General features: G+C 36.1%; 1 protein-coding gene across 11 annotated transcripts in view; it reads left to right on the forward strand.

Annotated features, from left to right (window-relative positions):
* Positions 1–15,062, forward strand: part of Rbm26 (RNA binding motif protein 26) — a 70,046-nt gene that overhangs the window by 15,551 nt on the left and 39,433 nt on the right. For 6 of the 11 annotated variants that reach the window (XM_048341188.1, XM_048341190.1, XM_048341189.1 and 3 more), the window contains exons 2-11: positions 1,468–1,586; positions 1,999–2,135; positions 5,607–5,695; positions 6,298–6,515; positions 8,679–8,939; positions 9,659–9,898; positions 10,292–10,462; positions 11,073–11,228; positions 13,559–13,670; positions 14,283–14,442. In XM_048341188.1, the coding sequence (XP_048197145.1) occupies positions 1,468–1,586; positions 1,999–2,135; positions 5,607–5,695; positions 6,298–6,515; positions 8,679–8,939; positions 9,659–9,898; positions 10,292–10,462; positions 11,073–11,228; positions 13,559–13,670; positions 14,283–14,442 (1,663 nt within the window). The remainder of the gene's footprint in view (positions 1–1,467; positions 1,587–1,998; positions 2,136–5,606; positions 5,696–6,297; positions 6,516–8,678; positions 8,940–9,658; positions 9,899–10,291; positions 10,463–11,072; positions 11,229–13,558; positions 13,671–14,282; positions 14,443–15,062) is intronic. The other 5 variants (XM_048341192.1, XM_048341196.1, XM_048341194.1 and 2 more) reach the window with 3 other exon arrangements.

The raw sequence follows: 15,062 nt of genomic DNA on the forward strand, positions 1-15,062 counted from the left end.
GTAGCTTTGACAACAAGTTTGAGCCACCTAACCAATTCATTGAGATGAGGGGGTCTCACTAAATTCGTTTGCCCAGGCTGGCCAGAAAACTTGGTCTCCCCTTGGATAGTAGGATTTCAGGTATGAGACATGATGGTCAAATTCTAGGGCTTTAAAGAAGAGTAATCTAAAAGATGGGAATTGGCATCTGTAACGCTAGGTATTTGTAGAAATAGGAGGACATTTTTGTCTGAGCTGACCTGGAATGGCAATCCTCCCAACTTTTGATTTTGCAATCTATATGACAATAACATGTCATTTGAACATGTATGTATTTTTAGAATAGATCCATAAAAGTAGAATTGTCGAGTCAGATTACATGGTAACTGCCAGAATACTCTCCTTAGGGACCATCAGTGTCTTGTACGAGTTCAGTGTGTGTAAATTGTTTGCTTCCTCTGTGTTGGCCACCAGAATATGTTTGCAGATATTTGGGAATTTTGTTAATCTGGTAACTGAGAAATGGTATTTCATTATAGGTTATTAGGTTATGTTCTCAATCCTCTTATAGATGAAGATCAATATTTACATATGTAAGAATCTCCTTTTCTTTCCTTTTTCAATTGTTCATGTCTTTTTTTTTTTTTTGCTATAGTGGTGGTCTTGGTAGATACTGCTGAGAAATTTGCCTTTTGTGATGAGTTAACTGTTGATTTTCTTCATGTATATATTTTTCTTTTTCTTTTCAAGTTTTTAATTGTTATAAATTAATATTACTCCTGAGATAGGATACGTGTCATAATTCAAAAGGTTTTTTATTAATTCTGTGGTATAAATTAATTAATTGGAGGGGGCAGTCCTGGGGTTTGAACCCAGGACCTAGGAACTGTCCTGAGCTGTTTTCCTCAAGGCTAGAGCCCCACCACCTGAATCACTTGGAGGTTCCACTTCCAGCATTTTTGGTAGTTAATTGGATATAAAAGTAACTGACTTTTCTGCTCTGGTTTGCTTTGAACTGTGATCCTCAGATCTCAGCCTTTTCAGTAACTAGGATTACAGGCCTGAGCCACCAGTGTTCAGCTGTGTGTTTTCTAGTATTAAATGTTTTTGTGTTTTTATAGTTTTATTACATTAAAAAATAAAATGCCAGATTTTAAAAATAACAAGGTTGTCTAAATACCACTTATGTATAGCTTGTTTTTGTTGACTTGAATGCCATTTAATAAAATCTGAATTCCTAGTACACTGGACCTTTTTATTAATGTCTATGCTATTTAATATGTTGTATATTTTTAAGAAATGATGGTTGTATATAGTGTGTTACATATATTTAAGAAGGACATATTTCTTTAGTGACTTCCATGACCCAAGTGCTTCGTAATATATACTCACTTAACTGTGTGTTATACTTTCCAAGTCAGTTTGTGACTGGGATTTATGTAACAACATACTCATGGCTAAAATTCCTTCAACTTGCTTTTTTCATAGCTGTGATGCAGATCCCTCAGCTCTAGCAAAATATGTTTTGGCTTTGGTAAAGAAAGACAAAAGTGAAAAAGAACTGAAGGCATTATGTATTGATCAGCTGGATGTATTTCTTCAGAAAGGTAAGATCTTTTGTTTTGAAATACTGTTTTCTTTTAATAAGTTATTTAAAATAAGATCCACAGACTATTAAAGGAAATCAGTCTCAAAATACAGCAAAGATCAACAATATTATAACTGTTATATCTATAGATTATTTGAAATGGATACTTATTTAAAAGGTTTTTTAATGGGTTAAAAGAATAAGAAAATAAATATTAAATATAAATAAATACTAAAAGATAGTAGTCCTTAGAAAATTACTTTGAGTCTTGTCTAGCATATTGCTTTTCAATGCAGATTATAGTAATTTCGTTTATATAGGCTACATGGTGAAGACTACTCATGACTTGAAGCAATTGACCTAGAAGCCTGGTGATTAGACATGTGGAATTACGTAAATTTAATTGAAGTTTTTGTTTGCTTCTTTTTTAGAGACACAGATATTCGTAGAAAAACTTTTTGATGCTGTGAACACAAAGAGTTATCTGCCTCCTCCAGAGCAGCCATCATCAGGAAGCCTGAAGGTAGAGTTTTTTCAGCACCAAGAAAAAGAGATAAAAAAAGAAGAGGTATGAATTTTTGTTACACTTAATAGGTTCTTTCAACACTAAAGGAATAATTAATTAAGTTGAGATTTTTTATTTTCTTTTTGCTGGTCCAAGGCTTGAACTCAGAGCCTGAGTGCTGTCCCTGAGATTTTTTTGCTCAAGGCTCACATTGAAACATTTGAGCTGCAGCTCCACTTCAGCATTTTGAGGAGTTTATTGGAGATAAGAGTCTCCCTGGGTTTTCCTGACCAGGATGGCTTTGAACCATGATCCTCAGATCTCAGCCTCTTGAGCAGATGGGTTAGGCACTGGTGTGAGCCAACTTTTTTATCCCCCCATCCCCCTCCTTTTTTTTGTACTTAGAGTCCTCAGTATTAGGTTTAAAGATTTCTCTGGTAGTACCCATGGGATTCATTGTGTGGTCATATTCACGGCTATGACTTCTTTTTTTTTTGGCCAGTCCTGGGCCTTGGACTCAGGGCCTGAGCACTATCCCTGGCTTCTTCCTGCTCAAGGCTAGCACTCTGCCGCCTGAGCCACAGCGCCGCTTCTGGCCGTTTTCCATATATGTGGTGCTGGGGAATCGAACTGAGAGCCTCATGTGTAGGAGGCAAGCACTCTTGCCACTAGGCCATATTCCCAGCCCACGGCTATGACTTATTAAAGCAAAGTAAAAAAAATCAGTCAGCAAAGGGAAAAGGTTTAAGAGATTTAAAAAAAATCAGTTGGAAACAAAACACAAACTACCAAAGTTGTTGGAGGTACTCAAGAAGTGTTTACTTCCCTTAGCAATGAGTTGTGACAGTACACGTGAATGGAGGAAGCTTGAGACTCATTACCCTATGTTTTTGTTTGGCTTAGGTACTCACCCTGTTGTGTACATGAACATTGCCAGCCTTCTAGGAGGAAAGCACATATTTAGCACAGACTATATTTTTATAATTCAAACACAGTAAGCAGTTCTTATGAAATGGTAGGAATCCTCCAGAAATCAAAGTTTTCAGAAGCCAGCTAACTAATGTTAACAAGGCTTTTCTAAGGATAGTCTTAGGTCTGCTTTCAACTCCTTTCTGAATATTCTTTTAGATGTACAGTATTAACTATTTGTGTTTTGGAAAATAATTGGAATTTCAGTAATTTTTTTTTTTGCATTTTTCTTTGATGGATTTAATAGTTGGCTGCTTTTAAGGTAGCCAAACACTAGGATCTTCTTATGGCAATGGATATGGTTACATTCTTTAAGACAGTTTGAAATTTTTTGCTGCATGTTATAATCTTATTTACATATCCTTATTTAGTAGTCATATAGCCTTCCCAATTTGATATTTAAAAAAATAATTGTTGGCAATTATTTTAACTATTTTTTTGCAGTCAGCCTAGCTTTACAGTGAAACATCTTGATTGAAATTTTGCCTTTATAAATCACTATTCTGAGATGTCGAAGACATTGCTACTCTTAGCCTCAGTTTATTCCACTGTGAAGTGGAAATACTAGAGTTGTGGTATGGAATAAATAAAATAGTATATATAAAGTACTTGGTGGGGGGAGGGAGGTCTTTTTTTTTTTTTTTTTTTTTTTGCCAGTCCTGGGCCTTGGACTCAAGGCCTGAGCACTGTCCCTGGCTTCTTTTTGCTCAAGGCTAGCACTCTGCCACTTGAGCCGCAGCGCCACTTCTGGCCATTTTCTGTATATGTGGTGCTGGGGAATTGAACCCAGGGCTTCATGTATACGAGGCAAGCGCTCTTGCCACTAGGCCATATCCCCAGCCCCGGGAGGGAGGTCTTAAGTGGTAAATTGCTTGACTAGCAAGTATGAGGCTCCGATTTCAAACCATGTGTATGTGCAGACACACGTGTAAACATAGACACACACACATGCACGTTTAATATACATATACAATTTAATTTCTCACAAGAGACCAGAAATGTAACTTAATGACAGTGTTTCAGATCTAGCAGTATTGGAGATGCATTAGTAAGACAGACAGTAGATAATGTGTTGGCAGTTGCTTATCGTGCCACATAGAGATATGCAACCTGTGTATGCAGACATGTAAGAATGTCTAGCTTTATGTTATATTTTAGTTCTCAGAAAATCTTGAGTTAACAGACCCATGATTTAAGAAACAGCCCTTTCTCAATGCAACTTAGTGATAAAGCTTTGGTGTTGTATCTCTTGTCAGAGTAATATATCATCACAATTTTCTTGATGTTCTTGGAGGTCTAATTTTTTGCAATTATTAAAATGTCAGATGACAGTGTGGGTTTAAAAATGCTGTGGGTATGAAAACTTACCAATTGGACCCATACTATGAGATGTGGGTAGCCACATAAAATTACTTGCAGAGAAAAATAAGGGGGAGGAAAATGCATCAAGGGAGTTGGGTATGCCTATATTTTTAGCACTTAGAAGGCTGAGAAAGGAGGAATGTGAGTTCTAGGCTAGCCTTGGTTAAATAGTAAGACCCTACCTAAAAAAAAAAAAAAAAGACCTCAGTAGGGTTGTATTGTCTATTCATCGTGGCTTATACCTCTAATCCTAGTTACTCAAAGGGTAGACATTAGGAGGATCATCACGGTTTTAGACTACTCCTGGCAAAAAGTTAAATTCCTCTTTGGAACCTATGAAAAGCTGTCAGTGATAGTATGCACCTACACAGGAGACATACAATAGACTGTCTAGGTCAGCCTTGGGTAAAATGCAAGACCCTACTTAAAAATTGACTAAAGCAAACAATTCTGGGGCATGGCTCAAATGAGATCTGAGACCAAATTCTACTACTCTCCCTACCTCCTGCCAGTACAATCTCAAGCCCTAATATTTTTACAGAAGCTCTTGTCAATATCTTCTGAATTTAACTTGTAATTCCTTTTTCCTAATCATACCCTAATACCATATAGAAATCAGTTTTTTGTTCGGTACGTCTAGACAGGGTAGCATTGATCAAGGAAATGTTTAGTTTGATTACTTCCTAGTAGAAACTGGAGTTACATGGGAAACTATTTCACCATATAAATTGTTTTTCTCAAATATTCTTTTTTTTTTTGGCATCCTGGTTAGGTCTAATGTGTTCTATTTCTTTGATATGTTTTTGGAATGAGACCAAACAAATTCAAGGAGCCAAAGCATGGATGCACGTTAGATTGTTTTTAAAGAAGGAATGATATTCCTTTCCATTAATTCTATTAAAACGATGATACTTCCTTAAAATACTTTTCTTGCAACTATTCTCTAAGGCAAGGATTTATGAATTTTCTTTACTACTCTAACTTTCAACACACTACGATTGAGTTTTTACTTAGATAAATGAATTTTGTTTGTACATTTGTAGGTGGCATTTTGTTCCTATTTACATAAGTTAATGCTAATATTAAGTCACTGCAATAGGAATATGGCAAGAAATAACTTGGTAACATGTATATATGTATGTGTCTGTGTGTGTGTGTGTGTGTGTGTGTGTGTGTGTGTGTGTGTGTGTGTGTGTGTATCAGGTCACAAAGGAGGATGAGCGAGAGAAGAAGTTTTCTAGAAGGCTAAATCACAGCCCTCCGCAGTCAAGCTCCCGATACAGAGAAAATAGGTAAGTGATATACTGAACCATTCTCAGTGTTTGACTAAAATTATATCTGTCAGAGGTAACTAATGTGTAGTGTTCTATTGGTCCAGTAAAGTTTATAACTAAGTCCTTTTCTACCAAGACATTTAAGTCAGATTTTATGTCATAATTTCTTTTGTTATTTTTATTTCAATGCTAAGGTATTTTTCTTCAATGTGATTAAATTCTTTTTTTCTATTAAGCTTTCAAAAATGGGTAATGTATATTTAACACATGCCTATTAGATTATATGTATAAGACTGTAATTTATATATACTGTATATTGCAATTTAAAATATATATAGAAGCCTTTATGTATAGAGACCTAATTGCATAGATGTTGATGTACAGAAGAGCAAGAGTTAAGACAATAAGAGAAATTTTATTTTTTTGTTAGAAAGTTTTGTAGTAAGTATATATACTCAGTCATTTGTTTTTCAATTGAATTTCCCATATTTATAGTAGGATAGTAGGATAAAAAAGTATACTACACCAATCTAATACAACTTTTGCATTTGGAGGCTTTTTTTCCTCTCCAATTTTTACTTAAGCATTGTTGATATAACAGTGTTTATATATTTCTTTAGAAGTCGTGATGAGAGGAAAAAAGATGATCGTTCTCGAAAAAGAGATTATGATCGAAACCCTCCTCGAAGAGATTCCTACAGAGACCGGTACAATAGAAGACGGGGACGAAGTCGCAGCTACAGCAGGAGTCGGAGTCGAAGTTGGAGTAAAGAGAGGCTTCGTGACAGGGATAGAGATAGAAGCAGGACTAGAAGCAGAAGCAGAACACGAAGCAGGGGTAAATAATACTTGTATGTTTTTTTGGTTAGCATACTTTACTTTGTAAAAGTTACATATTTAAAGGATTTTTAGAAACATTTAAAATTTTTTCCAATATTGCCTTCATTTTTTTGTATTTGCATGTATTATGTGGTCTCATAAATGCCTGGACCTTGAATTCAAGCCCTAGGCAGTATAAATTTTTTAAAAGAAATTTTTAAAAAGCTCCTACTGGGTGCCATTTGCTCACATCTATAATCCTAGTTACTTAGGCTGAAGGCCAATGCCTGGTCCTTGAGTTCAAGCTCCAAGACTGACACACAACAAAAGTTTATTCATTCAAGCTGAAAGCACAGTTACCATTGCACTTACCAGTGCAGCTTACCAGTGACTGACCACTATCAAAAAGACTTTATTAAGTGTTAGTGAGAATATAGATAAAAGTGACTCTTTGGAAAACTCTGAGGCAGTATTGTAAAATGTTAAGCCTGCTACCCACTAATTCCACTCCTGAATGCCTAGATGAAAGCACATCTTTACACCAAGACTTGTACACAAATGTTTAAGGCAGTTTTATTTATAATAACCCAAACCGGAAACCATGCAAGTGTCCATCTGCAGAAAATGTGAGTAACCACATGGTAACATGAATGGAAAGGAAGAAAACACTGATACCTATAACAAAGGGAAAAAAGCAGTTGGGTGCCAGTGGTTCATACCAGTAAATCCTGGCTACTCAGGAGGCTGAGATCTAAGGATCACAGTTAAAAGCAAGCCTAGGTAGGAAAGTCCATGAGACTTCACTTAACCACTTGAAATCCAGAAATAGAGCTATGGATCAAAGTGGTAGAGTACCATCCTTGAGTACAAAAGCTCAGGGACAGCACGCAGTACCTGAGTTCAAGCCCCACAACCAACAACCCCCCCCCCCCAAAAAAAAAAAACCACAACAACAACAAAAAAGGAACAAACCACTGATACCTGTAACCATTGATAAATGAATCTCATGGTAGGGAGAAGAAGCCAGATGGATGTATTGTTATACTTCAAAACTACAGTAGTTAAAAAAAATTCCTATTTGTAGAGTTGCAAGAGCATTACTATCCAGTCTGTATAATTTTCCTTCCACTATATACCATTGAATGGAAGATATAGTTGCAGTAAAGCAACAAGTATTTTGAGTAAAACACTTACTAAAACTTAGATTTCTGGGGGCTGGGAATATGGCCTAGTGGCAAGAGTGCTTGCCTCGTCTATATGAAGCCCTGGGTTCGATTCCCCAGCACCACACATATAGAAAACGGCCAGAAGTGGCACTGTGGCTCAAGTGGCAGAGTGCTAGCCTTGAGCAAAAAGAAGCCAGGGACAGTGCTTAGGTCCTGAGTCCAAGCCCCAGGACTGGCCAAAAAAAAAACAACAAAGTAAAACTCTTAATATACTGTATGGTTTTTGTGTAAACCGCATATTGTATTTATTTCGTTTGGTATTTCCTCCAGTATAATAATGCTCTAGTAGGCATCTTTGCATGTTGCTTCACTTAACTCATCTTAACATCTTTTCTTTTTCCTAGGAACCATGTGAATCCTAGTTTGTTGGTTTGTTTCCATTTGTATCTTAAAAATAATATTGATTACAAAAACAATCACTGTATCTTTTTTAGGTGTATTGCAATCTGTTTCTTACATGTTCTTTTTTAGGTTATAAATATGCACTACTAAGTTTGTGAGAAGAAAATTTAACAGTTTTTTTTCCTGTAAACAAAACTATTCAGGAAAAATTTTATGTGTATTTTATAGTTTATGGCATATTGAAACAAAACAGCATATCTTAAAACATTGAGTGGTATTTTTGTCTTAAAAGAGGTTTGAGAGTGCTGGGAATGTGGCTTAGCCGTAGAGTGCTTGCCCAGCATGCACAAAGCCCTGGGTTTAATTCCTCACCACCACATAAACAGTAAAAGCTGGAAGTGGTGCTGTGGCTTAAGGGGTGGAGTGCTAGCCTTGAGCAAAAAGAAGCCAGGGACAATGCCTGAGTCTAAGTCCGAGGACTGGCCAAAAAAAAAAAAAATAAAAGGTTTGAGAAAAATTACTCTGTTTTCTCTGTTCATCAGCAATACTTGTATTTCTTATATTTGGGACATATTTATGAGTATAGTTTTATAAGTTGTTTTCTGTTGTTGCAGAAAGGGATCTGGTAAAACCTAAATATGACCTGGATAGAACAGATCCATTAGAAAACAATTATACTCCAGTCTCTTCGGTACCTAATATTTCGTCTGGTCATTATCCTGTCCCTACTTTGAGCAGCACCATTACTGTCATTGCTCCTACTCATCATGGTAATAACACCACTGAAAGTTGGTCAGAATTTCATGAAGACCAGGTGGACCATAACTCTTATGTAAGACCACCAATGCCAAAGAAACGGTGTCGAGACTATGATGGTAAGTCTTTGAACTGTTTCATAATGTATTGAATTAATATTTCTACTTGCTTAAATTCTCTTGGATTAGGCTATACAGTCAGACATAATACTGATAGTAGAAATAGTGAAAAAGTAGTTTCTTCATGTATTTCTTAATACTACAACTTTCATTGGTCACCCCTATTTATTGGATATATGCAAATATTAGTAATAAATTGTGAGCATTTGCTAAATAAGTTATTTTTTAAGGAAGTTACTATTATAACAATAACAAAACTCACTCTTTAGAAGTCAGTGATTGTTGGAGTATAAATAGGACCTAAAGTATAAATATTACCTAGGTATCACTTCTATAAGTGAATAGAAACTTTTAAAGATTTGTGTTATGAAAGGATTATAAGTAGTACTGTCATTATTTCAGTATTCTGTAGTTTTAAGTAAGAGATTTAAATAAAGGGTATTTTTTAAGGACAAAAGTACACCAGAAGTTTTACATGAGGTTTATATCACCTTACTGGCTATCCATACATATTTTAATTTGATGACTTTAAAAAATGAGTATGGCGGATATATTATTTAATTTGACATTATATGTTAGCAGGGATGATCAGGTGGCTTTTGTGAAATATTTTTATTACTTATTGATTCAATATTCTTACTTAAAATAACTTATATTAACACAGTTGGATAATTTATATTTCCGTTAATTTCAGTTTTTGTCCAATTCTTTTCTCACAGAAAAGGGTTTTTGTATGAGAGGAGACATGTGCCCTTTTGATCATGGAAGTGACCCAGTTGTTGTAGAAGATGTGAATCTTCCTGGTATGCTGCCTTTTCCAGCCCAGCCACCTGTTGTTGAAGGACCACCTCCTCCTGGACTCCCTCCACCTCCACCAATTCTTACACCCCCACCAGTGAATCTTCGACCTCCAGTGCCACCACCAGGTCCATTACCACCCAGTCTCCCACCTGTCACAGGTCAGTAGATAGGTTTTATTGCCCGTATTTACTATCTGTCTGTTCCTGGATTTTATACAGTTAATAGTGTGGTGAGTGCTCTGTTGAAAGTTCCTAAAGCCCATAGATGCCTGATAGAAACCAAGAGCAGTATATTCCCATTTGGAATATATCTCCATGCTTCAGCCTATGCCAAACAACTGTGAACGAGTGTATAGTCACTGATATTCCCCAGCTGCCTATAGTTCTTTAGAACTTAAGGCAAATGTGTTTTGAAAAACATAAAAAGAAAATTTGCCATAGAAAAGCAAACTTAGTTTGAAGAAGTTGTGATTGTAGAAGATAACTATAGTTTGATAAACTATAACATCATGTTTGGATGTATAATAATCTATTTTGTTTGTTTACTTTCAGATGATATTTCTTATTCTTTGGTTTTGACAGGACCACCACCTCCACTTCCTCCTTTGCAGCCATCTGGCATGGATGCTCCCCCTAACTCTGCAACTAGTTCTGTTCCTACTGTAGTAACAACTGGCATTCATCATCAGCCTCCTCCTGCTCCACCTTCTCTCTTTACTGCAGGTGCAGTTTTGGACTTATCTATATTCATAGTACAATGTACTTGTTTATTTTTATTGTCTTTAGTTGTAAAAAGAAGTTTCACCTTAGGAAGTGAGTTGAAAGTAAAGTTTTAGAGGTGGATGTAAAAAGTGTCTTGAATGATTTGTTGTTTCAGGACCATTTTTCTGACTAGTATAAAAATGTAATAGCTTGGTGAATTGATAATAAACCCTTAATTAAGATTTTTTGGAACAATTGATTTTTTTTTTTTTTTTTTGCCAGTCCTGGGCCTTGGACTCAGGGGCTGAGCACTGTCCCTGGCTTCTTCCCGCTCAAGGCTAGCACTCTGCCACTTGAGCCACAGCGCCGCTTCTGGCCGTTTTCTGTATATGTGGTGCTGGGGAATCGAACCTAGGGCCTCGTGTATCCGAGGCAGGCACTCTTGCCGCTAGGCTATATCCCCAGCCCGGAACAATTGATTTTTAATGTTTATTTTTTAGAGAAGTATTTAATGCATCTGAGACATGTTAGTTTCATATTATGTATTAGTAAATATGTTAAATGTTTTGTTTTTCTAATACTAACATTAAAAATTGCCAAGTTGAGTTTTATAATTGTTTTTTAATTACAGTTTTTGTATTACCAGATACATATGACACAGATGGCTACAATCCTGAAGCCCCAAGCATAACAAACACTTCCAGACCTATGTATAGACACAGAGTGCATGCACAAAGGCCTAACTTGATAGGACTAACATCAGGGGATATGGATTTGCCACCCAGAGGTACTGTAATTAATCTTGATGTTTTATTTTGGTCATGTTGGGGGGGGAAAGTGTAAGAACAGTTGGTCTTGTGTTTATTGGTTTTAAGTTAGGAAGAGTGGTTTTGTTTGTTCTCTAGAACCGTTGACTTTTCAATAGAGAAAAGTAATGTGTGGTTCCATATTTGGAGCACAGAGGCACCTTTATTCTTTAAAGAGAAATTTCCCCCAAATATGTATTCCTCAGGTAGTTTTACTGTTTCTTGTACTTCTCTTCATTTGCACAATGAAGATTTCATTTGAATTTTTGAAAGTAATTCTTTAATACTTAAAGTCCTACTTAAGATAATCTAGCTCTATAAACTTGTGCATGTTTTTTGTATACATATATAACTTATATTTATTTTATTTTGATTTTTTAATTCATTGACATTAAAATTGACATCAGTTGTCTTATAATATTTTTAAGCATAGAAATGTAAATTAGGAAATGACTCACTATCTTTTAAAGTTTTTTTGAGGAAACTAACTTTGATTTGAGAGCTGAGACTGATAACATACACACGTCAGGGCAGCAAAAGCACAATACTAGAAGTTAAACTGTAGAAAGGTTTAGAAGATGGGTAGAGTTGACAGTAATTGAAAGATGTAGCATTTGCAACATTAACATTTGATAGAAGGGTTTATCAAAGGTAATAGAAAATATTACATATTCTTGTAACAATGTCTTTTTCTTAACCTCTTCAGTTAACTTTTTTTGTATATGTGTTGATACTGGAGTTGAAGTTAGAGCTTCACTCTTTCACTTGGCTTTTTCATTCAAGGACAGAGCTCTAACATTTCAGTTATACATTCACTTACAGCTTTTTGCTGGTTAACTGGAGAAAAGAATCAGTCTGGCTTTGAACTGTGCCCTTAGATCTCAGCCTCTTGAGTAGCTGGGTTTAGAGGTGTGAGCCATCAGCCTCTCTCTTTCTCTCTCTCTTTCTGTCTTCTGTATATATGCATATATATATGTGCATACACATATATGTGTGTGTATATATATGTATATGTATATTTTTATATGTGTTTTTTTGTGCTGGTCCTCGAGCTTGCCAGGCCACTCACTGTCTGTGAGTTTTTTTTTGCTTAAGGCTAGTGCTACTTGAGCCAAGGCTCCACTTCCAGCAGTTTGGTGATTAATTGGAGATAAGGGTCTCATGGACTTTACTACCTGGGCTAGTTTCTATGATTCTCAAATTTCAGCCTCTTGAGCAGCTAGGATTATAGCCTTGAGCAATTAGCACCCAACTTCAATTAACTTGCATACTAATTTTTTTTTATCACTGTCTTACCTAGTCAGAAAAACAAGAAAATGAAAGGTGTCTTACTATTGTAAGAATCTAACCTAAATAACAGTACCTATTATATATTACTTATACTTTGCATTTTTATTTGTTCATTGGGCACTATCAGACTCTGAACATCTTCCTTTAGTATTTGTAGAACATTAAATAATGGCATTTTGATTCAAGTTTATATTCCCTGAGACCACAGGGTACTTAATGGGTATGCCTGCTCCTCATATACACTTTTCAAATTATGCTTGAGGCAATCCAGTAATTACACAATGGTAGGAAAAAGGGGTGTGAAGGTTGTTTTTTTTTTTTTTATAGTTTCTGTAAAAGGATATTATACAGCTGATAATTGAGAAGTAGCTACTTTAGATTGTAGTTGATTATAATGTTTACCTATTCTCTGTCTGCTACCTGGCTAGTTTACAGATTTTAACCCCTTCTTCTATGGTCACTGTTAGTTGTTTTTTTAAAGCTTTTTTTTTTTTTTTTTAACATATTCCTGGTGACTTCTGTAAGGTCCACACCTGGAAGGGCTCCTGCAGTTGTCCCCCACCTGCTTAAGTCTGCCCCCAGTACCTGAGTTACCTAGGTAACTGGCACACCTGGAGGCAGTTACCTCCTCCTTCTGTGAGGTCAGATCCAACCCACCTGGCCACATCTCCCACCTTTTCATACATAATCCAGCTGAACACGGTCCCTGCTCTCTTTCCTTTTCTCTTACTCTCTTGTTCTTTTCTCTCTTTTTCCCTTCTTCCTTCCCCTCTGTCTCCCCATGCCTCCATTTTGTGTGGGCTGGCAGTTTGCTTTCCCCCCAATAAACTCCTTTCTGCCTGAACCATGTGGTGGGTTTCCTTTCTGGCAAACCTTACAACTTCCACTTCAAATTGTCTTTTATTTTGCTGCATAGGAGTACATATGCCTTCCACACCTTTTTCCAGTATGAGTTTAAAAAATAACTGATCAACACAAAATGTTAATGTATGCTTTCTTTCATTTTCTTTTGTTAATACAGAAAAGCCTCCTAATAAAAGCAGCATGAGGATAGTAGTGGATTCAGAATCAAGGAAAAGAACTATTGGTTCTGGAGAACCTGGAGTTCCTACAAAGAAGACTTGGTTTGATAAGTAAGCTGGCAGGAAAATAAGGAATTTTAAACTGAAAAAAAAAAAGGTTTTTTTTGATGTATTACAGTGACCACACTGTATTTTCTTTAAAAAAAAATGTTACTCTTCTATAGGCAATCTCCAGCTAAAAGTTACACTATATTATAGAAATTTTTAAGTGTTTAGTACTATAAAGACTTAAAAAAAATAAAAGTGGTGTGGTAGATAAGGGCATGATATTTACTCTTTCTACTTCCCCATTCTCCAAGATAAGACACTCTTAGATATGGGTTTTTGTTGTTGTTATGGGGTTGAACACAGTGCCTGGGAGCAATCCTTGAGAGCTATCCTTGAGACCCTGTGCTCAAAGCTGGCACTCTTCCACTTGAGCCACAATGCCACTTCTGGTCTTTGAGTGGTTAATTAGAGCTAAGAGTCTCACAAGGACTTTTCTGCCCAGGCTGGCTTGAACCACGATCCTCAGGTCAGCCTCCTGAGTAGGTAGAATTTGAGGTATGAGTTACTGGCACCAGTTAAACACTCATTTTACATGTCAAACTTTATTCCTTTGTACTTGGAATAGGAGTCAGGATTTATAAATGCATTGATCAACTCTTTTTTTTTTTTTAATAGACCGAATTTTAATAGGACAAATAGCCCAGGCTTCCAGAAGAAGGTTCAGTTTGGAAATGAAAATACCAAACTTGAGCTTAGAAAAGTTCCTCCAGAATTAAATAATATCAGCAAACTTAATGAACATTTTAGTCGTTTTGGAACTTTGGTAAACTTACAGGTAAGAGCCAGGAAATGACTGGTTGTCAACACTTAATGTTTAGAGAAGAAAATTTGTTAATATTTTAAGGTTGGGAATATGAAGTACTTGAGACAGTCTTAACTTAATAAAGAAAACTGGCATATTTATTAGCTCATGGGTTTTGAAGGCTGAAAGTTTAAGAGAAGATGGTGCTCTGGATTTGTCCTTTGAAAGCCTATTGATGGTGGTGGAATAGTTGAAGTTATGTGAAGGGATTAGATTATCCCAAAACAGGAAGTCAGCTATACAGGGATTAACTTTATTCTCCTAACAGTCACTCTTCTGAAAGCTCGGGGGTCCACAGGAGCTATTTGAATCCCTTAATCCTTTCTAGGGACTGGTTCCTTCCCTCATTTTCCTAATTACCTCCCTCTAGACCTGACTCCTTAAAGGTTCACTCCACTTCCCAGGATGGCCAACTAAGATATAAACTCTTAACACCTAAAACCTTAAGGAGACATACTTAATTGTAGCCAAACCATGAGAGACAAGAAATTGAAATTTATAAGTTATTATGGACCCATAGTATACATATTATACTTAATCTTGAGTATCTCTTTGGGGCAATTCAGTTTGCTTTACCACATTTATCTCTAGTC

The sequence above is a fragment of the Perognathus longimembris genome, chromosome 3 (assembly GCF_023159225.1).
Source record: "Perognathus longimembris pacificus isolate PPM17 chromosome 3, ASM2315922v1, whole genome shotgun sequence".
Lineage (NCBI taxonomy): Eukaryota > Metazoa > Chordata > Mammalia > Rodentia > Heteromyidae > Perognathus > Perognathus longimembris.